Source organism: Canis aureus, chromosome 19 (assembly GCF_053574225.1).
Source record: "Canis aureus isolate CA01 chromosome 19, VMU_Caureus_v.1.0, whole genome shotgun sequence".
Taxonomy (NCBI): Eukaryota; Metazoa; Chordata; class Mammalia; order Carnivora; family Canidae; genus Canis; species Canis aureus.
Window position 1 is genome coordinate 13,907,367 of NC_135629.1, and position 26,596 is coordinate 13,933,962.

Below are 26,596 nucleotides of genomic sequence, written 5' to 3' on the forward strand. Positions count from 1 at the left end.
CAACTCAGGGGTTGGACTGGCCCATGGTAGGTGCTCAATCAATTATAATGGCAGGGGGCAGAGCCAGTCTTCAAACGTGCCCACCCTCCCTCCTTTTGCGTACATGCCCTCCTCTCAACCAGAGATGCTTTTTCTCCCCTGCCCTGATAACTGGGCTGCCCTTATGACTGCCTTTGATCAAAAGGACAAGGCAGAAGTGACATTCTAGGAATCCCCCTGAGCTCAGGGCTTAAAAGGATTTGTAGCTTCCACTTTCTGCTTCTTGAAACACTGCTTTGAACTCAGCCACTGTGCTCTACGAATTCCAAATGACATGGAAAGGCCACATGGAGGAGAACCAAGGCAGTCCCAGTGACAGCCCCCAATGAGCTCCCAGCTGAGAACCAGCACCAAGTGCCACAGCTACATGAGTGGCCAGCAGAGCCGACTACCACATTGAGCCAATGCCAAGATCACATGGAGGGGAAGAACCACCCAGCTGAGCCCAAGCCCACGGAATTGTGACAGGTGCCAGAATTACCACTGCTTTAAGCCACTAAATTTAGGGGGTGCTGCTAAACAACAGAACTAAAACAGGGGGCGAGAAGAGACAAGAGGCACATGCTAGTAAGTCTACTTCTGTAGAACCCCCACGGAACTTCAGTTTCTTCCTTGCTACAATGGGGGTCATGTGTGCCCGGCACAGCTCCCATCCCTGGCCCACCTATGCCTCTGTCTCTAAAGATGGCAAGGACTGACCTTGTAGGAAGGAGCAAGTCATCTTTCTTTATAAAGCACCTACTGTTCCTCCTCGGATCTTTACCATCATTCCTCAGAATGAAGCCATCACAGGCAAAGAGGCATTTGTAAGAGCCAAGCTGCCCTGGTTCAACTCTTAGGTCTGTTACTTACTCTGTATGATTTTGGGCAGGTTCCTTAATAATTTTTCATTTTAGGGCAGCCTGGGTGGCTCAGCGGTTTAGTGCTGCCTTCGGCCTGGGACGTGGTCCTGGGGACCTGGGATCTAGTCCCGTGTCAGCTCCCTGCGTGGAGCCTGTTTCTCCCTCTGCCTGTATCTCTGCCTCTCTCTGTGTCGCTCATGGATAAATAAATAAAATCTTTTAAAAAAATAATTTTTCATTTTAGTTTCTGTAAAAAAGGGGTAATTATGGAAACTGCCTCTTATAGGGAGCGTGGGGATTAAATGAAATGATATGCGATAGATGCTGGAGCATAATTCCTGGCTCATAACAAACACTCACCCGGCCATTATCATCATCATTACAGTTTTTACTTTCATTAATTTTTAAAATGAACATGTAGTAACACCGACCTTCTTTGGTATACAGTTCCACAAACTTTCACAAATGGATAGACTCATGTGGCCACCACCAAAAAGCAGGACACACAACAGAGTCGTCACACAAAAATCTCCCTTGTGCTCTTTAGAGTCATATTGTCCCCTCACTCCTAATCCTGGCAAACACTGATCTGTCCTTCATCACTACAGTCTTGTCCTTTTGAGAATGTCATATAATTAGAACCATATAGCAGGTCTCCTTTTAAGGTGGGCTCCTTTTACTCAGTGTAATGCTCTTGAGATGCATTCAAGTTATTGCATTTATCAATAGTTTGTACTTTTTAATTGCTGAATAGTATGCCATTGTATGGCTCACCTGAAGTTTGTTCAACCATATTTTTAATAATTGTTTTCATAAGCCAAGGAAACTTCAGAAATGGAACCAGCCAACCATCACTACTAGGTTCCAGGAATTCCTGGGAAAATACCTAATAACTGTTTAAAGGTTCTGACTCATAGTGACAAGGATCCCAAGGGTTCATTCTTATGTTTCATACTTGATAGATACAGGAACAGAAACCCAGGAATAACTTCCTTAATCCCATACAGACCCAGACTGGAAGGTGGGTCTCATTCTCCTTCTTTGGGTGAAACACATCCCAAATCCTGTGATGAAGTGCTTCTAAGCATAAGGGTCCTTCTGCGGCCCTCTACCCGCATAGGCAACATGCAGTTCCGGAACTCTGTAGCCCTCCATGCTCTCCTGTGATCACCCTTTCTATGGCCTGTCACTGAAAAATATTAATCTATGGAAGCCCACCTGACCTCAGACCAATTTCCCTTCCTGAGGCCATAACATGACAATCTGAACAGGAAGTGATAATAAGCACGGAATTCCGGCTGGAACTGACCCTGCCTTTAGTGGAGTACAGCATTTCAGCAATCATTAATAGTCACAATGGCAGTTTTAACCCCACTCAGACTAACTTCCCAGCTGGTCACGTACTACTTCAAACCAGCTCCTCTAAAGCAGGACGAAATTTTACATCACTCCCCCTGGGGCTTCAAGGTTCCTGTCCTTAACTGGCTCCACACACAACCGAGTTCCACATCATTTTCTCCAGAGAAAGAGAAGCTCGGGGCCAAGGGAGATCTGGCAAGTCAACTCTGGGCTAGAATGAATTTTCCTGGAACCACAGGTCTCTACTGAAGCGGTGGGCTAGATTTCCCCTCCACCCTCTGAGGTCACAGAAGGGGGGTGGGGGAGGACAGGGAGAGGGAGGAGGAAAGAGCGAGCATGCATGCCCTCAGTGCTATGCCCTCCCATCCTGGCTCACCCACTCATGAGCACGCTGGCTGCCTTGAGAGAAAACATCTCCGCTCCCTGAGAGGCTGAACTACTGGAGCTCTATCATGGCATTTCATCTGGAGCCTGAGCATATGAGTAATAAATGTGTGAAAACATGAAACTAATATTCATAATTACTTTACAAGATAAAGAACTTGAAGGAAAAACAGCTTCTGTGTGCCTTGCCATTGCCATCAGGGGTACACTGTGAAAAACACGGCATCCTGCCAGAACCTCAGACTTCATCTTGCCAGCCCGCCTCAGCGCCGGCGGCCCTCAGCCCCCGCAAGCCCTTTCCATGCTTCATTATTCCTTAATTAATGGTGCCTTCATGCATCTTGTCATCCAGACTCTTTGAAGCCTCCAAGAGCCAACTGGGACCTCTGACCTTCTCATCTCCAACATCCCTTTAGGTGCCATTTTGGGCAACATTTACCAACTATCAATGAGTGTAGGCTCCCACCTCAAGCAGGGAGCATTAGAGAGTCAGCACTTGTGATATCCTGTCCCTAGTCCTTTTGCCCCACTAGGTTTTTCTCTCCATCATTCCTTTTCTACTGAGGTATAACTTATATACAACAAACTTATTTTAACTGTATGGTCACGGACTTTGAAACAGGTATGTACTCATGTAACTGGAAATATCTCCAGTACCTCAAATGTTCCCCTGTGCCCCTCCTAGAAAATATTCTCTCCTAAGTTATGACCAATTTTATCATAGAATTATTTTCAGTTTAGGTTCTCATTAGCTCTCCCCCAAATTACTGCTAATTAGCTTTATAATTATTGGGCTGCCTCCTCTGGACCCTGCTTTCCTCAACTTATCTGTCCTACACTGCCAGATTTATAGTCCTAACATGCAGCTCCAAGGCCCTGTGAAGGGCTGCCCTGCCCAACTCTCCCGCTGCCAGCCCCCATTCACCACCCTATGCCAGTTCTGCTCAGTCAGAGGGATCCAGTCCCTGTTCTATCAGCACCACCACAGTTCCTGCTCTCTGGGCCTCCTCTTCTCTCCCAAGTGGCACAACAGCCACTCCATGCCCCAGCTCCACACCCAGTTTCCGCCTTTTAGACTTGCAGCCATCCTTCAAAGCCAAGCTCATCAAAAAACCTTCCCCTGACTCCTCACATAGATGTTGTTACTTCTTCCTTGGAGGGTCCACATTATCATTCTTACCTTTTGGATGGTATTACCACTATCCTTGAGACAGAGCTTCCTATGTGTATGTGTTTGCATTCTTGTATCCTTGCTAGAGTTTTCAATTTCTTAAAGACTGAGCTTCTAGGATTCTAGGATTTCTCTAATTAGTAAAGCTTTAAAAGAAAACTGGGAAGGGGAAGGAATAACCTAGGGTTTCCAACTTCTTTAGTCAATAGTCAAGAAAAAAAACTGTCATCCAATATTCAAATCTTTTCATTAAAGTATAGACACTGAAGAGGATATAATATCAGAAATAAAATGGTAAGATGGTCTTTCAAATTGAATACAACTTAATTTATGAAAAACTCACCACACTGCCTTCATTTTTCATACTTGACTATGCCTGAAGAAAATTCTCATAGACCATCTGGCTCCAGGGTCTAGAAACCACAGCCTTAGTCTCTACTAAAGCACTGTATACCCACAAAGTGCTCAATAAATGTTTAATTCAAATGATCTAGTTACTGGAAATCATGTGGTTGAAAGACAAGGAGGATTTGAGCACTGCTTCCAGTCTGACACGGCAGTGGGTGGGCCACATCCTAATGATGAGAAGGACCACAGGACCCACCCACACTCACGGTCAGACTCGCATGTGACAAAATCAAACAGCAATCCCAGTGTGTCACAACTCCGGTGCCAATGTGAATATTCAGGCATGCAGTGGACTCTGCCACTGGTTCAAATCTCTACTTACAGCCCCACCTAATAGTGAAAGTGTGTGTTAGGGCAAGCTGGGAAGGGAATGTGAGAAGACAGGACTGCCACAGGTGGGTGTGCAGCTTGTGCAAGGGCAGGGCATTTGGGAGAGTGAGCAGTGAGAATGCAGCCTGGCCTGGGGCGAACCTATCCTCAGCAAGCCACTTCCCTTTCTAGTTTGTACTAAGAACCAAGACTCCATTAACCTGGACTCTGAATTAAGTTCAGACTCAAGAATTTAATGTCAAGTCAGATATACACATAAGGATGAAGTTTATGGTATATTAATTATATCTCGATAAAGGAGTTATCAGTATGTATGTGTACACACAAACACAAACACACAGCTAAGTAAACCCTTATTCAAAAGCCAACAGAGAAGGAAGGCTACATGAAGAAGGGAATAATAAAATATTTAAAGAAATAATTTTAATTGCCATTTTGACATGAAAATTATTAATATGTAATTATTAAATTCATTAAAATTACTTCACTAAGGACTTCTATCAAGAATTCTTTCAAGTATTTATTACTCTTTTAAAACACATATCATATCCAGCTGCCAAAAAAATCATCTACACATCTCTGACTGACCTAACCTGACTTTCTCCTATTAGTTCAAATTGATGTTATTAGTTCAAATGGTTTTACTGAACTTTTCACTTGAAAGGTACAGAAATTTATAGCTAGCAACAGCTGCAGTGTCTATTGATACAAAAATTAAATCTAAACAGCACAGACAACCCAAAATCCTTTTTGGACATCTACTGATGGGATTATGTAGGATCTTGGATAAAAACTATAAATACACTTCACTCAATCACTCATTGAACAAACATATATAGACTTCCTACCATGCCCCAGATCTTGGACCAATTTTCTTTGCACATCCTCAGCAGTTTATCAATTTTTAAATGTAACTCATGTTTTGAAACCAAGTCTGAATTATGACTGAATGACCAAGGAAAATACTGGTAGAATTTGCTTTTCATAAGAACAGAATTTTGTGCTCTAAGAATGAGCTGTCCATCATAGAAGAGCCTTGGCACTACCCAGGTGCCTAGGTCTTAGATTCTCTTCCTGCTCAGTAGGGATGCCACACAGCAGCAAGCTGCCTTCTTACCTGTATGGTGGTGTTGCCACCTTCCAGGAGGGCGATGGCCAGGAGAATGCTTTCATGAAACACTCGGTCACTGGATGCATTCATTATGAGGTCAATGACCAGATTGGAGGCACCCTCCTTGTCAAGGTGGCACTGAACCTCAGCCAGGCTCATCTCACCCCTGCTCGTGGAGCTGGACCCAGAGCCTCCTCCTAGGAAGATGGAACATTGTTTTTTTTTAACCATAAGCAGAGTATGTATTGCATACTTACTATGTACCAACACTCAATGCACTAAATATTTTATTGTTAGTATTATCTCTTTTAACCTTCTTAAAAACCCCACAAGGAAGGTACTAATTATTAGGAAACAGATGAAGTCACTTGTCTTCAAGGAAGATATCCAGTTTGTAAGTAACAGAGATAGTGTATAGACTCAGGCAGGTAAGATAAAGAATGACAGATTTCTAGCAAGAGACCTAAAGCCATCCAGCCAAGACTCCCTGACATTAAAATACAATGACTTGATGCAGAATTATTAAAAAAAAACTTTGAGTTCAAGAGACAAACCAATCTTATACATGTCTTAGAATACTCCTAAGAAAATATAGCCTATAACAATGATTTTAACCCTGTTTTTAACAAACCCAAACTCAACCTTTCACATAATTTGTTTGTTTGTTCGTTTATTCACTCATTTATTCAATAAATTGTTACTCAGTGCTTGGCATGGAACCAAGAGCTGGCACTAGAGACTGAAGAAAACAGATGAAATTCCCATCCCCACTGAGCTTTAGATGACATGAATAAACCTAAGACAGGGCCTATGTCATTTTAGTGGAATGCATTCCAACTGTGTTTAGGAAGTGCCTACATATGAACTTGCCTTGCATTATTATTGCCAATAACTGAAACGTTAATGTATACGGGGACATGGGTTGATCGATTTCAAAAAGAAGAAATCATCTACCAGTCCTTCCCCACAGACCTCAATTCAAATGCCACCTCCTTTACACTGCTTTTCTTGACTATCTAGATCTATTATATCCATAGTGCAGAGCAGAAATTGGGCTGTGTCTCTTCTCTCTTACAGCTTTTTAAAGCAGAAACCATCCCTGATGCATTTCTAAAATGCCCTCATAAGGCCTCCCATAGGCCTCACATATTATTGGAATGACCCCACTACAAAAGTAAAGAGAAATATGTTTGAGGTGTTATGCGAGGAACTTCTGCATGAGAACTTTCAGATGAAATGCTAAGGTCCCTCTTCCTGGGACGTTCTAATAACTATATCTTCACTGAAGCTATAGAGTCCCATGAAGTGAGCAAATACGCTTCATTTGGTGAGAAATGCCAAGATGCCTTCCCAGAAATTGCTAGGATAACTTTATTAATCATTGAGTATTTTGGTGCTACCTACAGAATGCCCCTCAAGCCTATAGTGTGTAACAGTCATCATTATAGACAAGGAATCAGACAACTCATATTTGTGCTTCAAGAGAGCACTGAGCTCCTGGCCCCCTTAAAACCAAAACTCACACCTACAGTTGAGTTTAATGTTCTTGCAACTTTTGCCTGTAACTGTGTTTACGTTCTGTGATCCCTTTGAGGAGTTTTTCTTAAACAATTCTATATAGTTTTTTTTTTAATATGTTAACTCCCTTATGAGTTTGGGAGGAATACAGCATAATCAGAATTAGATATATTGAGGTTCAAATTACAGACCAGTCATTAACAAGCTTCCACTTTTTTCCGTTAAAAAAAGATAATAGTACCTGCCATATAATGGGGTGGGGTACTTGGAGGAGCAAACAAGAATGTCAAATGCTTGGGAGAGCCCTTGGCACTCAGTAGGTGTACAATAAATGGTAGCTTTCACCATCCTCACTGCTAACATCATTTTTATTTAATGAAAAGAATGAATCCTTGTGACCACAAGAAAATGGGCAGTAAAATCAATTTTCTTGAGTCATTCAAAAATTACCCAGAGGGTTGCTGTACTGGAAAGAGGGGCAAAATACTTAGCCAATATCTAATTGCAGGGAAATATTTTTAGAGATCACTTTGATGGTAGACCAAAGACAAAACAAGTTGCTAGAAAACACACTTGCCACCCAAATTCATCTGTTAGTTTCAACCTGTTAAGGAGAAATATGTAGCTCTCATGTGACACACTCAATTCACACGTGCAGCTAATTAGCACACCACACAGCCTACCTCCTCCCCCAGGCTTGCTGGGTCCTCCTGGTGACAGCGGGCCATTGCCAAAGCTGGTAAGGCTTTCTCTTCTTCCTGAAGGTCTGATGTTTCCATAGTAACGGTTGACCAAAATTTGCCTGAGCGCCTCACCCTTAATTCAAACAGGATAATGAAATCAGGTCTGAATGTAATGCATAACTGAGCTACTAATACTAAAAAAAACACGGGGGTACTCAGTTATAATTGGCTCAGTTTCACTCAGTGAAAAAATAAATTATTAATAAAAGCACTTGGAAACTATGAAGTTAACTTCTTCAATATTTTCTCAGGAAAGCACATCATTAAAAAAAAGCAATCTAGAATATTAAATATCTCAAGTACTCTCCCTCATGGTGATAAATACAGAACATTAATTTTGAAGGGCAACTAACAATAACAAAAACAAAAAAGTCCCTTTGGGGCCTGCCAATAAAACTCATATGAAAACTTTACAGGTCACCTTTCATATAGCAATATAAAAATGTTACCCCAGGCACAGGATTTATTCTCAAGATTGTAAGAAAATATTAAGATATAAAAGTAATACTGCATAATGATATAATGAGCTGAAAGTAAGCCTTTCTTATAGAAATAGTTAAATGGGCCAAGTGGTGAAGAAAATATGCTATAGAAAATAAAGTAGCGGCAGACATTAGACATGCCAATCAATAAATAAGTACTGTGAATGAAATGAGTTTGACATTTGCTTTGAAATAGTAAGGGAGGGAAATAGGTAGGGATACAGGTGAGACAAGAGTGGCCATGAGTTGATAGTTGTTGAGTTAGGAATGTAGGTTCTTGGGTTCTCAAAACTCTTCTGATTCTTTTTGTATATATTTGAACATTTCCGTAAGATAGTGTTTAAAAAAATATAACTATCAAAGGAATCTTGGACAGAAGACATAACAACTCTTTCCCACAACTCCAACCAAAAAAATAAATAAAACTGTGATTTCTTCTCTAATACTAGGGACATTAGCAAAGTAGCACAAAGCAGCAGGATTTATTTTCAGCACTGTTCTATGTTTGGTCCTGCTAAGTGACTCCCAGACCATCTCCCAGTCTGGAAGTTTCTGAAAGTTAGGAGCTGTATGGTTCTCCCCCCAGACTCTTTCCCAGAGACAAAGTAGTAAGGCATGGAGTTCCTCTGGCAAATCATCAGCAGAGGTGAGTGAGAAGTCTAGCAGAGAGAAGGGGTGCTGAAATATAGCAGGTGTCTAAAATAGAGGCTCAAGAGTTCTTCTGAAGAGATATGTAATGGTAACACGAGTCAGTAGAATTTAAAGTGATTTGTTAATAAGCTCCAAGAATAGGTCTGGAGACTTCAAGTGGGGTGTCTGCAAAACAAGATGGGAGGGAGCAGACAGGAGGGCAAGAAGGGCCCTGAGAGTGCCAGGGGGACATGGGACCAGGGAACAAAGAAGGAAGGTAGAAAACTCCTTAGTTAAGCATCAAAATCATGGAAGGTCCCAGGACTATACTGCCAAGTTTTTCTACTTTCTTAATTCATGCTGCTGGTCAAAGACTCCAAGGACAGAGTGGAATGGGATAAACGGGGGTGAAGGGGTGGAGGGTGGACAGTACTGATTTTTAACTCAAAGTTCAGGAAATGAAGAAACCTCTATTTTCTTCTCTCCATCCCACCCATAAATATGTCTCTCATTGTAGTTCAGCAAAGGAGGGTGCTTCTATTAGCTCATGAGACTTGCTGCCCATCTTGACTGTAATACAAAATTCCAAGAATGTTCCCAATGAGGAAATTATTTATGAGGTTTTCACATACTTTTTAAATAGACTGCATTTGGTACAATATTCTTTAATGGCTTAGAAAACCATACTTTGTTATAAAGATCTAGCTTTGGTGGTGTTTACATCTCTAGCACCAGTACAAACACATTGATGCCCTCCAAAGCAGTCACTGAAAGAGAGCACGGTGATTTGAAAGGCTGACTTCATAAGAGAAATACAAATCTCAGAGGATCATTCACAGAAGCCTACTCAGAACAAAAAAGGAGAAAGAAAAGGTTACCTCCATGCTGAATGTAACAGGAGATTGAATATGATTTCCTTTTTTCAACATAATGATGTATCAGTTTGATTTTCTTTCAAAACATACAGTCTTTGAATTCGCACAAAAGAGAATGGTTGGCAGTAAACCATCCTAATTCTCTAACTGGATCCCTCTGGGCATCACAAGAACAACTGTTTGAGAGGTAGATGGCTGGGTTGAGACCTACAAGCCGCAACCACAGAAGACAACCAATGTAGCCATCCTGGCAAGGATATGGAAGATCATAGGGTTTGAATGGTCAAGTCAAAGTCAGGGTGACCATGACCAACCAACCAACATGCATCTTTAAGAAAGTCTCAATTGTAGTCTTCACACTACAATTCCACCTCAGGCAGGAACAACTCAGATTTCCCACTCCTGAGCTTGAGGGTAATTGGCACGACTATGGTCAGTTTGCAATCAAGCAAGCGGGAGGTAAAGAAAGGAACACATGCCATCTGGGAACACGTGGACTCCAGGAACAGGAACTTCACATTTATGCAGCCTGGATGCCAAGTGAAGTTACAAAGGGATCTTACATTACCATTTTGTCTCTTCTTCCACAGAAAAACCCTAGCAGTTACCATAGCAACTGATGCATCAAATGGTACATTTTCCCCCATAAGAGAATATCATGAAATGTGCTAATTATGGAAAAACACACACACATACATTCCACCCTACAAACTTCTCCCCCCACCCTTAATTATAAGGTTTTTGGCACATATTCATCTCACCTTTCTCCATACACACAAAAAAGTTTAAGCTGCAAGGGAAAAAATCCCACAGAGCACGTGGGATTTGCCTTTTTTTTTTTTTTTTAAACAAGTTGAGACTTATTCCTTTTCGGAAGGAATAAAGACTGATAATTTTAGGGGAAAAAGGATAAAGAAAATGGACAACATTATAAAAAGTTATGCAAATCCCTAGTGTAAAAACTTAGGTTTAAGAAAAATTCTGTTTTCTGAGCCAGTGGTTTAATTTAGGAAAAATTAAAACTACAGAAAAAAGCCTTCCTAATCATCATGATATAAATTACTCAAGAACACAAAACTCTTCTCAGAGTACCTGATTGCAGAAAAGGAAAAAAAAAAAAAAAAGATGACTCAAATAACGTCACTACTTCAGTTTTAACATTTGGCCATGCAACTCTTTTTAAACAATAACACTAATTTTTTCCCAGAAGTTTACACCCCTAGTATGCAACCAGATATCAGATATTTGTCTCTGGTAAGACATTCCATACACACATTATTACCTAAGACTGAAAAAGGCAAAGGCCAAGAGTTTCTTTTGTAGTACGTGTCATTTTAGAACAGTGAAAATGGTAGATCAGTGATACAGAGTAATGAAACCAAGCTCCTATCTTGCAGTTTGGTTCAAACATGTAGGAATAGAGCCAAGTGTTGAACAGGGCACTAAGGAGTTAATATGGCCACATAGGCACAGGAGAGAAAAAATGACCTTTTAGCTTTCCTAGGTTCCAGCCACTTAAAAATCATGTGCTGCAGGAAAGATCACCCTCTCACATGAGTGGTGAGCCCTTCACACTTTAGTCAGCACTAAGGTCGCACCTCAATTTAAAAATACCTTCCTTTTGCTACTATTGTCTACCTAATCATTGAAGCATTTTGGTCTGCAAGGTAACTACACTACAAGAGTTAATATCCTTTGTCATATTGTAGCCACTGTACTAAGTGCTTCATGTGCACAGCTCAGTAGGACAGTCCTAAGGGGCAGAGACTATTAGTACCCCCATTTTATAGCAGAAGAAACTGAGGTACAGGGAAGATAAATAACTTGCCCCAAATCACAAAGCTAGGGTTTGGCAAACTGAGACTTGAACCTGTTTCTAATTCCAAAGGTTACACCCTTAGTTAGCATTCAATACTGTGTCCCCTGGGAACTTAGGGCATGAGGGATTGGCTCTGCATCTTTACCAGCTACCTCAAAGGCCCGGGGTAATTCTTACAGGACAGGCATGGATGGAAAACACAGGAGTGCAATGGGCCCTTGGTCAACTAACTGTAAAGAGATCCAGGATGCTAGAGGAAAAGGCTAAATGGTCATAGCCTGAGAAATTACAATCCCAGAAGAATGCAAAGAATTTGGGATGTGGTGGGATTAAGCAGGGGCTGGAGTATATGAGCAGAACAAAGGTGCATCAGGCCACCCATTTATCTCAGGTATAAATCTTCCAGGACACTGATGACCACAATTCCAAGGCAGTCTTTGCTATAACTGCCATGTTCTAAACCCCATGACCTTGAGTAAAGTGCTTCATCTTCCTGGGTCTCATTTTCCTAATGTGTGAATGGGGATGAAGTGAAATGGCTGTCATTGGGCCAATGTCAGCATTAATAAAAATTAAATTGATGAGTTAACACATGTAAAAATCTTAGCAGTTATTGGCATATGATAAGTACTCAGAAATCCAGGGTATCTGATTATCTTCCAAAAATGAGTAATATGAATTGGTCAGCATGCTAATGATGTATGTAAGCCTTATAGAAAATGGTTTGGCAATGCAGAATGAGCATCTAAACAAAGTATCTATCCTTTGGCCTAAGAATGCCCCTTCTAAAAATCTACCCAAAGAAATGTGTTCATTTCTTCATTTCCTCATCAGGAAAATAATACAAAGCACTCGTTCATTTGTGGAACTTCAGACCGTTATTAACTTTCAGACTTTCAAAGAAAATCATATATAATATCAAATGACAAAAGCAAGGTACAGAAGTTGTACACATAGAATAACCCTAAGGACAATAAAAATGTTCGTTGGCACACATTCATACCTGTGTAAAAAGTGAGCAGAGGAAATATTTTATCATTAGCTGTTTTTATAGCTCAATAGCATAATTATGAACTTTTTCATTATACTTTTTTTGCTTATTGTAAGTTAATCATAATGATTATCAGTGACTTACAGAAAAAAAAATTTTTTAGGACTTCATTTAACTAGAAAGCCACTACAGAAAAAGAAGAGAGGTCATGAAAAGCTTACTGGTCATCATTCAGGCATTGGCCCTATAGGGCCTACGGGGGTAGATAATAGGGAAACTCACCAGTTAGCCTCACTGATACAAATGGCTGTGATTAGTGCTTTAACAATATCAACACCAACAAAAGCTGTCTTTAAGTTACAGCACATGGCTGAGGGAGGTGTTATGGCCATTAGCTCCCAATATCCAAGACTACGTACCCTTTTATGGTCTTCCAGTTGCCTCAGGGGGGGGCTCGGTTCAAGTTCCTGCTAAGCATGCAGAAATTCCATTTTAAGTACAACACTAGGCAGACAGGGCCATCTTCAGTATCAGTCACAAATAAAATACACCAAGAGCTCATACTGAGCAAAGAGTTACACAAAAGGATTATAGGCCTTTTAAAATTCTTCCCCGGATACATTCTAAATGCTCAATTACTTTGAATACTGCTTAACAACTGTTCTGTACCCAACCTTAATGCAGTATTTAAATGACCAGGTTTATGACTTTTTGGTCATATGCTATATTATGTACTTTTACATGAGCCCAAAAAGGGTTATAATGCAAGACACCAAGAGGGCAAATCCTCACAATTCATACATGCATAATTGCATAGCACATGCACCAGAACATCAATGCATATACACTTCTGAGCAGACACATATATGGCACCTCAGCTCTCCTCAACCCACTGGTACACAGCATTCTAATCCAAGCTGCTAACAATGAAGAACTCTGATTACCATATTAGACGCTGATCATTATAAAGCAGCCACATTGCAACTCAGCTATTTGATAATCTGTTGGTTTCATTTTTAAGATTTTCATTAGACTTTTCTCAAATGAAATACACTTTTATTCATGCTTTACCCTACTGTGATTTTAGAATAGCTTCTGAAAGCAAATTTTGATACTTAGAAATCGGTCTCTCCAAAAAGCTTAGAGGCAGTAATTAATTCTAGTCCTTTATTTAATGAGTTTAGTTAGCAATAGGAAGAACAGGAAGCATGCAGTGTCAAACTATGACTTTATTAACAGCATTCACCACAACTATGCATTAATATCCAGAACTTCAAATTTGCATCATCTCTGCACAGAACCCAGAGTCTATTTTGTCTAACAAAAAGGTCTCGACATTCCAGAGTTTCTCAACTGAACATTTCAAGACTGAGACAGTTTTGTCTGAAAGCCTTCAGAGAGGCACATCTCACCTGGAGGGACACTCTGGTTTAGTTCTAGCAGTTCAGAACTTTTTTCCTACACTGAGAGCCACCTCAATTACAGAAACCATCAGTTCCCAGCCCAGCCAGAAGATTTCCCTCCTGCACCTACCACCAGGACAGAAATTTCACCACGACAGCTCAGACACTCAACAAGGACAACTGAGAAGCACCCATATTTGCTGTCACTGCAAATATAGGTGAACAACACACACCTCTGTGGAGTTCTCAGAATCCGGAGCTTGTGGGAGCTAGTTGGGAGTAAAACAAAGCATGTTAGTTATGGCACTTCATTCTCGTGGGTGACAAAGAGTCCAGAGACCAACACTCAAGGACAAAACACAGAAAGCAAGATCAAAGATGAGGTGACATGGCTATACCAGGTCTTGAGCAATTGAGGTGGGGAGATACTTTCTCTTTTAAACTGCACTAAATGTGATCATGTTGGAAAAACCAATTGCCTTGAGATAGGGAAATGAATTTAAAATAGGGAAAGAAACTAATGACCAAGAAGGAAATATATCTTTTAAAAAAATTAAAAAAAGGATGCCAAAGGAAGAACCACTGCACACCTGTGTTTTGTTCATCCACCAAAAGAGAAAAAGCAATCATATACATATCCAAGGATATCCAAGGTGCAGAGAGGGAGAAAGAGAACGGGTGGGTAAAAACAACAGAGGCCTCAGGTACACTCCCCTTCCCAGAGGCCCAAAGCTTGTGAAAGACAGCTCCACGATTCTGTCCTCCAGAGAGCACGTGCTTGGGGCAGGGAACTCACTGATGTCAGATGTAACCACCAGACCCTACCCAGACCTCCCTGCACCAAAGTCATGCACCAGGCATGGCTGGCTAGCTCAAGGTACAGTCTGGGAATATGGAATGAGGCCAAGGCTCCCGCTGCAAGTGAGTGACCTTGGCCTTGCTCAGCAGTGCTCCAGAGACACAGCATATCCATACTGAGGCCAGAGTGTGGCTGTTGGCTGGTGAGCCAGTACAGACGTTGAAAGCACAGAAGGACTGAAGTTATGAAATCTGGTGGTATCTCAATCCAACCCAATGCTACCTCTTTGGTGATCTGATATCCAAGATGAAAAAAAAAATGTTCTTGATATAAAACTGTTATTATATAACTTAATGGCTTCTTTCTGGCTTTCTATTTCTCAACAGGTAAAATGAAGAAAAGATACAGGAGATCTCTTTAAGTACAAAGATTACTTTATAGTGGGGGATACGTGGAGGGCTGCTCACTCAATTATGGACAGAAAAATTTTCAGACATGAGCACAACTCCACTAGCCTCAGGGAAAAAATTTATCTCCAGAGCCTTTAGCTTCCTGTTGGAGTGGGGAGATATATAATGGCAGGAGAGACTGCAGTATGGCAAGGAAAATAAAAACAGAAGTCAGTTATAGGTCTTTTCAAGACATAAATAAAATCACAATCCAGGAATATGCTTCAACTCTGTTCTTAAATTCTATATGCTTTAGACTAAAGAATTAACTGTACAAATATGGGACGCCTGGATGACTCAGTGGTTGAGCGTCTGCCTTCGGCTCAGGGCGTGATCCCGGGATCTGGGATTGAGTCCCACACTGGGCTCCTTTGCAGGGAGCCTGATTCTCCCTCTGCCTGTGTCTCTGCCTTATCTCTGGGTCTCCCATGAATAAATAAATAAAAAATCTTAAAAAAAAAAAAAACCTGTACAAACGTATTTGCTATCTCTCTTAGTACAGAAGGGACACCTAAGAAAAAGCAGAATTAAAGCAATGGCCCATGCATTTTAGAGCACTCAGAGATACCAATGAAAAAACATGTTATCTTCTATGATTTGCACTGGCTACAACATATTCTTTTATACTGATCCTATATGATTAGAACAAAAAGATTATAGGCATGGGTTTACTGTAGGAAACCAGAGAGCTACTCTCTTACTCCTTTGCCAGTCAAAAGTTAAAGGAAATGAAGATTGAATTGGAAGTGGTTGGGTTTGGTTTTGTTTTAAAAATTTTCTTGTTTGAGATCTCTTTGTTCAAAGACGTATACTGAATACTTTTAGAATACCCATAGGTAGTATATGGCTATTTCTTAATCACTTAGACACCACTGATTTCTGAAATGTTTAATGATTATACACTCTACTACTGTCATTCTTGTTTTAAAATTAATTTCCAAAGTAATAATTAAATTAAAATTAATTATATTTCTTCCTTGAACATTTCATGAAGCCTTTTGAGGCAACAGAGAATGCCTTGCAGCCTTAGGAATCACTAAATGGAAGGACAATTTTTTTAATGCTATCCATTCATGAAACAGAATAGAAAAACCAAGAGTGCTACAGAGGGTCATGTGTCCACAAGCTCATCTAGACATTGGTTCTTTGTGAACCTGAGCCAGGCACTGAATTTCTCTGGCCTTCCACGTTCTGACCTGTAGTTCATGGAGATTGGAGCAGATATTCTTTAGGATTTCTTCCAGTTAAAACATTAAACAATGCTTTGTATATTTTCAGTAAACTTCATTTCATAATATCTAACAGCAAGTTCCCTAAATATAATACAACTTGCTAGGACATACAATAATTTCAGGCATGGCAAAGGCCAAACCTTATCTATCTGGCATATAATTTGGTAAAAAAAAAAAAAAAAAAAAAAAAGACAGCCTTTACCAGTACTTCCTCCTATGAGGATTTCAGCTCTATTTCCTTGAGGATGAGGTTATTTCATGCAGTTAAGCTGCAATTTTGAAAAACAGAAGCAGATTTATAATTAGCTACATTGTTCAAATAAGATAATAGCTACATAAATATATAATGCCAAAACCAGAACATAATGTTTAATAAGTGAATGAAGTGATTTTCTCAGGACATTTTTATTATCAAGTTAAATTGTTTTACATGAAGGGTCATCCTCAATGACCATACATTAAAGAGGGATGTTTTGAGAAAATGGTCATTTCTGATTTTTGACAAGTCTTGTTTTCCCTACCTAGTCCCAGGATCAGTCACTATATTCAGGCGCTGATACCTCCAATCAAGGCAAAGTCTCCCAAACCAGCAAATGATGGAGAGTGGTTATTGAACTTAGAAACTCATGACTGTATTCTATTGCCTTTTCATATTTCTTCACTGATCTTATGTCTTCCCAGGGCTTTTAGATTAGGTCAGCAAATCTAACCAGAGGAAAAAGATTTCAAATGACTATCTTTGAAATAGAAATTCAAGGGATCCCTGGGTGGCTCAACAGTTGAGTGTCTGCTTTTGGCCCAGGTAGTGATCCCAGGGTCCTGGGATCAAATTGCACATCAGGCTCCCTATGGGGGGCCTCCCTCTCCCTCTGCCTATGTCTCTGCTCTCTGTCTCTAATGAATAGATAAATTCTTTAAAAAAAAAAATCAAAATGAATCTCAAGTCACTGAATCCCAAGCAGCCACAAATTAAGGCACCAAAACTATGGTATTTTAATAGTAGCCAGGTATGTGTTTGTAAGAAACTGACACACTTGTTTGTAATATCTAACATACCTAACATTTTATTGAAGGATGAATTTCTACTATAAACAAAGGAAACCATACCTTCTCATCTTAAAAAAAAAAAAAAAAAAAAAAAAGCTCTGAGTCTTCCTAGAGTTACTATTTCCGGTGTATGTACAACAGCACCCACTCACATACCTACATACACTTCATGTATGCCTCCAACAAGCTAGCACAGACCACAGCCTTGTAAAAAAACCAAAAACAAACAAAAACACCTTTTGTCTTCTGCTGCCATCAACATAAATCATTCCATTAACCATGAGCTTCTAGAATTTTCTTTTGAAAGATGAAGTCTCCTTCCATGGACCATCCCCAGCAGAAGCTGAATACAGTTCAAGAAATGCAAATATGTTATAGCCCTCATATTCAGCACATCAAAGGGAACATATGAACTCCAGTACCCTTGAATCGGCCTCCAGTTCCTTTTCACCCACTCAAAACCTCAGAGGAGGGAAATCAACCAACCAGCCAACAGTGAATACACTTGCAAATATGTTTGCTGGGACCCATCCTTCCTGAGCCTTTGCAAACCCACCTTAAGAGATGAGAAAGCTTTAAAGAAAATTGAGTTAAAATATGTGATCTAGCATTTCAGAACAATTTTAAACTTTCACATCTGCTAACACAATGTCCTTTATTAACGGCATTTGTTTTTAGAAACAAAGAAGTAAAAATTTAGTCCCAATGATGTAGTTTCACCTTTACAGAACACGTTCATTGGAACTTAATAGCAAAATTCATTTTTAAAAAACACATTCTAACTTGACTAAACTATACAATTTCAGTCATTGTGTAATAATCTCAGTATCAAAACGCACACACACATAACTCCCCCAAATCCTCCTGCAATAGCTTCTGTGCGCTCTGAGTGGAGCTTGCTTGCTCTATGGTTGCTAGTGTCTAACAGTAAACAGCCCCGCTGCATTTATTGGCAATTACTGCTGAAGGTCACACATCAGCAGTGAGCCTAAATTCCAGGAAAAAAAGCAGCTCTTATGTAACTGCCGCCTGAATGTTGGCAGGTGCCCAACCCAGCAGTTCACAGCAATGTAAAAAAGTAGGACACCTCTAGCCTGGGTTGGATGTCATGAGAACGCCCCCTGAAGGTGAAATTTAATAATTCTTGTGTTTCTTCCCCCCCCCCCCCACCACTCCCCCTGAATTTTACAAAATTCTCCATCAGTAGCATACTTTGCTTGCAGAAGCACCTCAAGGTGGGATAAATTGAGGGCTCACTTTAAGCAGGCTGCAGCCACCCTGAACAAGTGGGAATGCCACTCTAGCTTTTCTGTTGCAATGCAGGAAGGCCATGTTGCTAGCTGACACCAGAGGCTCTGGAGATTTCATGGTTCCAAGTGACAATGATTAAATGGGGATCATATCTCAGACATGAAGAAATGCAGCATGTCCCACTGAGCACATACTTTCTAAACATACCATTCCCTTCAACAGACACATACATGAAAATGAGGTGGATTACTGTTTTGCCTACCACTTCCACCTCAGGTTTGAGTATTGGATTGAAATCATCTGTTCTGTGAAAACAGCACTTTACAGTTTAGAAAGGTGATTCACACGATTACCTGCTGGTGCTATCCACCTGGTGCTTGTTACCTGACTTTCCTGTTCGGGCAGAAGTTCCCAAACTATAGGTGTTCAACCCCCTGCACTTCTCCATTCTAGCAATTCTCATGATTGACAGCTGCCACTGAACATTAGTTTGTACTGCTGCCCATCTCCTCCACAAAACTGTGAATTTCAGAAGGGCAAATGCTATGTCTACTTGGAGGCACCAACGTATTCATACCCCCTCACACCATGCCTGGAAGGTAACAGGCACTCAAATATTAGTCATATATTGAATGTCTTTAGCATTAATTGGTATCTGTTTAAAGCCAGAAGTGAGTACATGGGAATCTTCTGGGGATGATGGAAACATCTCCTATCTTGATTTGTGTGTATACATATATAGCAATTGATCAAGCTATAAACATTAAAAAAGAAAAAACCCTCCTCTTCCTGGTTTCAAATGAAATTTTGTCCTAGAAGACAACTAGGAGGGCTCCACACCATGACCTTTCCTTACAGAGACTCCGAACTCTGTCCTCATTTCACCCTGATTTCTCAGAGCACTGACAAGAGACACGGAGGCGCTATGCTTTTTCACGAGTCTTTCACAGTACATCTCCTTCCTTGAGATGCCCAAGTGGCCTCTATCATCAAAAGGCAGTGGTCCTCCCCCAATCAGGGTTTCACGGGATCACCATATATGCCTCACACTATTTCAGGGGTGATTCCCCACAATGTTTAGAATTGAACACTGGTTTGCAAGCTAGGTGTGAGGCTTTGCCTGTATCCTGAGCCAGCAAGAACTCTCATTAAACTTCTGCTAAAACTCAGCTGCGGACTGCAGGTTTCCACCAGCATACACTGACAAAAAGCTTGGTAGAGGAGAAAACACAGGAGCTGCTTAGTTTCTAGAACAGCCATTGATGAAAAAGGCCAATCAGCCATCTCTGTTTAGAGGACCAGATCCAACAGCCTGCAGGACTGGGGACATAGTGCTGGTGTCCCAGGGTTCTGACGGTTGCCAGGGGCAACAACGAAGAGGGGATCCGCAGTTGCTTCCTCAGGGAATTTTCAAAGAATCCAAGTGGCTGCCAGAACATTCTTCTTTTATAAACAGACAGTATTCTATTTCCTAGAGTATAATTATAAACACACCTGCTCCAACTGTGGAATCTTTCCATAAGCAAGCAATAAACTCCCAGCCAGGAGACCCAAGTTCTATCTTGAGCAAGCAAACACATCAACTGATTACTATGGCGCAAAACAGTATATTAATAACATTGCAGACTCCGATTAGCGAAGGTGTTCCTTTCCCGACTTCATTTGTACTTAAGCAAATAGAAACACAACTTCAGTATTTCAGAGGAAAAGTTCAAATCAGTGAGGTATTTACAACTCCTGGTAGAAATAAGAGTAATGAGGGCACCTGGGTGGCTCAGTCGGTTAAGCATCTGGCTTCGGCTCAGGTCATGATCCTGGGCTCCCTGCTCAGCAGGGAGTCTGCTTCTCCCTTTTCCTCTGCCTTTCCCCCTGCTTATGCATGCGCACTCTCTCTCTCTCTCTCTCTCATATAAATTATCATAAAAAAAGAAAGAGTAATGAAAGGTGCCAACATACAAATTCAGCATCAGATATTTTTCTGGCACAGAAATAACCAGGAAGAGAAAGAACGAGACAGGAAATGGCAAAAATCACTGTAGTTAAAACCATTAATTCAGTCTTTACTGTACAACCTTTTCTCACCTACTCATCCCAGAGGGCATGGCCTCCTCCCCATCCATGCCTGATTAATAAAAGGAAAAGTCTATGCTTACAGAGTTTACTGTGGCCGAACAGCAAGCACACCAAGTGAGGAGCTGAGCTGGCAGTGCACTAGCTTTAGTTTACCCACTATCTGGCTATGCAAGCTAAGTCCAGTCACTTAACCTCTCTGAGTTCCATACCTGAGAGAACTGAACCAAATTCAGTTTTTTTTTTTAATTTTTATTTATTTTTTTTTAATTTTTTTTTTATTTTTATTTATTTATGATAGTCACAGAGAGAGAGAGAGAGGCAGAGACACAGGCAGAGGGAGAAGCAGGCTCCATGCATCGGGAGCCTGATATGGGACTCGATCCCGGGTCTCCAGGATCGCGCCCTGGGCCAAAGGCAGGCGCCAAACCGCTGCGCCACCCAGGGATCCCCCAAATTCAGTTTTATGTCTGTGATTCACTCTCACGAGGTATACCTGAACCATCTCTTAATGCTTTTGAGATGATGGTGGTAGATATTAGACTAGACAACATATTCTATCTGATTGCTCTATCCTACCCAAAGTAAGGTATTATTTGGTCTATCAAAAGAAGTAATAGTTATTTTAAGAGGAAAAGCAGGAAAGAGACTTTTTAAAGTCTAATAAAAATTTTTTTTCAGGATGCTCAATTTGCCAAGCAATTAACTTCCCTCATTTATATACTTTAATTGTATTACATGTATTGCAAAGTAAGTATATGGCAGGAAATGCTGAAAATTATTCACCAAACAAAAAATATTTCAGAGGCCCCCAAATCCCAAATAAAAGGACCAGTCATTGATCCCCAGGATAACTGTGGATAAGTAAAACTAATTTGAATACATAAGCACAGACTATCAGATGACATTTCAATTTCCTGATCTCTAGATCATTTTCCCAGATGAAAAGCCACGGATATAGTATACTCCTAATCCCATTGTAGGCCTGCAACTAGACAGTCTCAACGAGCACTTTGGAATTCACAATGCACTTTGATAATATTTTATATCATCCCTCACACTCACACACTTTATATCATACCTTCCAACACGTGGACCAAGAGAACAGTTTTTTTGTTTTTGTTTTTTTACCAATTTCAAACTATATCAATGTAGTTATTTCTTTTTGCATTGATGCTTTGCATGCACATAGAAAAGCTCTTTATAAATATCAACACTGAGTTTCGGAGATAGGTTAATGACCAGCATCAACCACAATTTCAGTTGAGATTCTAAACAGTGAATGATTGAAATCTTATCACAGTTTAGAAAATCTTTATCTAGAGGCAGACGGGATCTCCAAGGACAAATGGCAAACAAACTCATGGGAAATGCTAACATAGACACAAAGGACTCAGCTCATGCCCAGAAGGCACACTACACAAAGTCAGATACTGGACACTGCAGAGACTAGGGGACAGATCACAGTGTTCACTGGAAGGGTGTCATGGAAACATCACCATGGGACATTTAAAAAAAAAAATGAAATTAGGACCTCAGCATTATCCAATTCATCAATGGAAATGAGCTGGAAAAGAGAAAAAGGGGAGAAAAAGAAGGAAATGTTAGGAAATACCAACAAGCGAAGTGTTAGAAATTTCGTCTGAGCACGGAGCCTCCCAAGTTGGAGCATTGTTAGACGGGGACCACTTGAAGAGGTGCAGGGATTTGGAGTACTACCCACTACAGCTCACGGTGACATCTGCAATGCACCACACCACTCAGGATGAGGGCAGGATGCTGTCAGGCTATGTAAATGGCAGGTATCAAACCTCGAAGGTCACTTATCAAGAGTTCAGAAGGCAAATTGCCCAGTCAAGAACCATGGTCTTTTGGAAGAGGGTGGAGAGAGGGGAGCCAAAGACTACAGTTGGATCAACGTAGCTTAGGAGAAAATTCTCTTTTGATTCATTTTACCATTCAATGGGGATCTGGAGTCCAAACTGCGATTGGGCTAAATGAGAACAAGGTTCAATTTCAGTAAATAGTATGACCAACATATCCTAAGACCAAAAGCTCCAATCCTGGTACTAGTGGTGATTAAAAAAACACATTTTCCCCCAAAGATGATTATAGCCAACTCAAGTGATATTAGTAACGAGTAAACGATTACCATCAAGTTCAAGAAAAAGAAAAAAACTAGAGCATTAATCACAACTGTGCTTGTTTAAAAGGGGAGAGATGATCCTCAAATTATTTTTATTATGCTTTGTTAATAGTATATTTGCAAATTTAAGTTCCTTATTAGAAATCTTGGTAGCTGGAAATGCTAATACTTTATTCACATAGAGAAAAGAAGCATTGGTAATTAACAGGTACTGCCAATTTGTATGAAAAGAAACGCCTGACGTTACTTGAGGTAAAAACTCTGTAGTAGTAAAACAGCTACAACTATTTAGAAGAGAAAATAGATTTTAAATAAACTCTGAGATATTCTTTTATATTAATTCTTGTCTTCTGAATTTCTTTCCAATGCTCTTTCACTAATAAAAAACCTATAGTAGACCACAGAGAAGACAACATATAACTATGCTCTCTTTTCAAGCTGGGTCTAAGGGCTTTTGATATTCTTTGAGTTACAGAGAGATTCATTAAATTTTAGAGATGGTTAGCTATGGGAATTTTTAATCTTTTTTAAATAAAGACATGGTCTAATTTGTGGATTAAAAGCAGAGTTTAGTAGGCATTGCACACAAAGAGTAGTGACAAAGTCCTGATATAATTTTAAAGTTTATTAACTTTGAATACACAGGATAGAAAGACATTGTAAGCCTCATACAAAACCGTATTTCACTGTTATTTTGGTGATCATTTTTAATATTTATAATTACCACTCTATGAGACAATATTCATTGTTGGTCCTCTGCATTTTAGAAACATTTTATATATATATATATATATTATATATATATATATTCCTAAATGATCATGATGAAATTTTTGTGACAATCTTCTTCTAGCAGCCCTGAGCTTGGCATCATATGTGATAATTCTTGGACAGGCACTTCTCAGAGAGTTGACCAAGGCAAGAGGACAGATCGCTGGCTACTTACTGACTTGATGCTTTCTTTTGGGACCTGACCAAAACCACAGGTCGTGGATGACCCTGGGACAATCACAATTTGTAAAGCCAGTTTGCCATTAAGTGGAGACTATTTTCAATTAGGTAAGACATCACAACTGAGCTGAAGATGAGATGTTTAAATTTTGCTATGTGCAGTGCTGTCAGGGCCACTGCCCCATGTCATCACATAATGAAGTAACAATCAAAACTTTAATATTAAAATTGTGGGTGGACTTCAAAACATTCAAATGGTGTCAATCACCAGTGATAGAATGGAGAAGAGCAAGGACTTTGAAGTCAGGGTGTTCCAGTTTGAATTCCTGGCTCCCCCATTATTAGCTGTGTGACGACCTTAGGCAAGTTTCTCAACCTCTCTGAGCCTAAGTTTTCTCCTCCATGTATAAAATAGTTAGTAACAATATTGCTATCTCTGAGGCTGACCTGATGTAAGGTAAGAGGTATATTTAGTATAGCAGCTGGCACCTAACGAGAAGTCAAAGAATGTACTTTGAGACACCAATGGGGTATGCACAGCATTTAAAAAACCTCAGTCAGTCTTACAGTGATTCTGCTATGCTTTAGTCTATCTGGTAGTGTGAGTGGTAGTACTCAATGGTTGTTTTTTTTTTGTCTTTCCAGACAAGTAGATCCATACAAGCACACCAACATTTCAACATTTTTTAACAGGATAACAAAGAATGATCTCTGCTTTCATTTTCATCTGTGACTTGGACAATCCAAAATATTAAATGAAAACATGAATAAAGACATCTATGTCTCATCATTTTTGAGGATTATGGCTTAGAAGACAAGAAAACTTGGCCCACAGATAGGGTGAACACCACCTGTGGGATGGGAGGAAAGGGCGGTGCACTGGCGTTCAGGACCCTGGCTTTCTTGATCCTGTCACACACTTGCCATGTAACCTTGGGAAGTCACTTCAGCTCTCCGCCATGGCCTCATGTATGGAGAGAGGGCTGGACAAAAGGATGCCAGACCAGACTATGGCCATGAAGACTCAGAATCAGGCAGAGAGGCAGAACAATTCTGGACATCCCAGGAGGGCATTAGTCATGGGACAAATTCTACTTAAAAGACAACTAATAGGAAAATTGGGCCAGGAAGACGGAAATGACCTCACACTTGCCCTTGTGCCCTGAGCATCCAGTCCAAAGAACACCTCATTTATTTTATCAACTAAAGCCAACTGGTTTGCCTGAGAAAGGTTAGTTCTTTGGCTCTGGGTTCCTTCCACTCTTGAAAGAGCTGGCCTGCCCCATACGTCATGCATCTTTAGTCAAACAGGGACAGCCAGCAAAGCATCAAAACCATTTTCAAAAAGCTTTACTAAAACAGGACGAATTTAATAACCACTACCGGAGCGGAAGAAATGGAAACGGTTTAATGCAACACCCCCCCGCCACCCCCCACCAACTCTTTTAAATTCAATGTGAATAGCTAAGTAGCATTTTCCCACAAAGTATGGAGCCAGAAGCATTCTAAGTATGTGCTATAGGTACTAAAGATGTTGACTAACATGGGTTTCTGGAAAGTCTTCCTTGGTTGCATGGCGTTTCCCACATCTGCCTATGGTATTTTCATATTCAAGAAGGGATAGGAGAGCCCCAACCAGACTGGAAAGACATGCCATCTTTCCTTTAAGACTCTCTCTGCTTGGGTGTGGCTAATTTCTTCACCAGCTGAAAAAAAAGAATGTGAGCCAGGGACTAAGAACCTCTTCTAAACTCTGACAATTTACTCTTTTATAGTGACTTCCACCTACTGCCCTCTTAAAGTCCCAGGCTCTATCATTTTTCATAAGCTTTATAACAGATAATTTTACAACATCTCAGACCCAGTATCTCCCATGGTCTGTGACGATGTTCTCCCAGTTAGCACCAACAGGCATGGAACGTGAGCGGGGAAGCATACCTTCCCTGTGTCCCAAAGACTCTGAGGTACTTAATTGCCAAGCAACAGACTCGACTCCTAGCTTTTCTAATTTCCATGATATAAAAAAAAACAAGAGAAATGGAAGTATAATCACAACTTGTAACATTTGTGGGAGTAGAGACCAAGTTTACTATAAAAATCTCAGTCACAGAAATGAACAGATATTCTAAAGAAGAGAAAACTGGTCTCCACATTTTAAAATCAAGTTTTAAGCCCCCAAAGCTACAAATATACTCATAGCTAGTTATGGCCCTTTTGGTGGATTGTACCTTATCATGAAGAGTGAATTTCTGTAACTAGAATTATATTTTAAAAATGTTTCTTAAAACTCACTTTAAGAAAAATAAAGATCTGAAATAAATGCTAATTGTTGTCTGGTACTCTCTGCTATTAACCTTTGCCCATTCGTTTTGTTTCAGTGTAAGACCTACAATAGGCGTCTCTACAAGTGTTTGTATGAACATGATGTCTCATCATTTCTCATTTTTACAAGGGGTCCTTCACTTGTATCATTTATGTTTATAAACTCTTTTCTAGCAGGTTTCTGCCATAAAGTTGCCACCAAGCTACAGATACTTATTTCCTAA

At 40.3% G+C, this 26,596-nt stretch overlaps 1 protein-coding gene across 13 annotated transcripts in view; it reads right to left on the minus strand.

Moving 5' to 3' along the window:
- ITPR1 (inositol 1,4,5-trisphosphate receptor type 1) overlaps positions 1 to 26,596 on the minus strand; it is a 319,171-nt gene that overhangs the window by 95,896 nt on the left and 196,679 nt on the right. For 7 of the 13 annotated variants that reach the window (XM_077857995.1, XM_077857997.1, XM_077858001.1 and 4 more), the window contains 5 exons: positions 22,488 to 22,520; positions 14,339 to 14,374; positions 13,122 to 13,172; positions 7,846 to 7,978; positions 5,651 to 5,841 (listed from right to left, as the gene is read on the minus strand). In XM_077857995.1, the coding sequence (XP_077714121.1) occupies positions 5,651 to 5,841; positions 7,846 to 7,978; positions 13,122 to 13,172; positions 14,339 to 14,374; positions 22,488 to 22,520 (444 nt within the window). The remainder of the gene's footprint in view (positions 1 to 5,650; positions 5,842 to 7,845; positions 7,979 to 13,121; positions 13,173 to 14,338; positions 14,375 to 22,487; positions 22,521 to 26,596) is intronic. The other 6 variants (XM_077857996.1, XM_077858002.1, XM_077858000.1 and 3 more) reach the window with 2 other exon arrangements.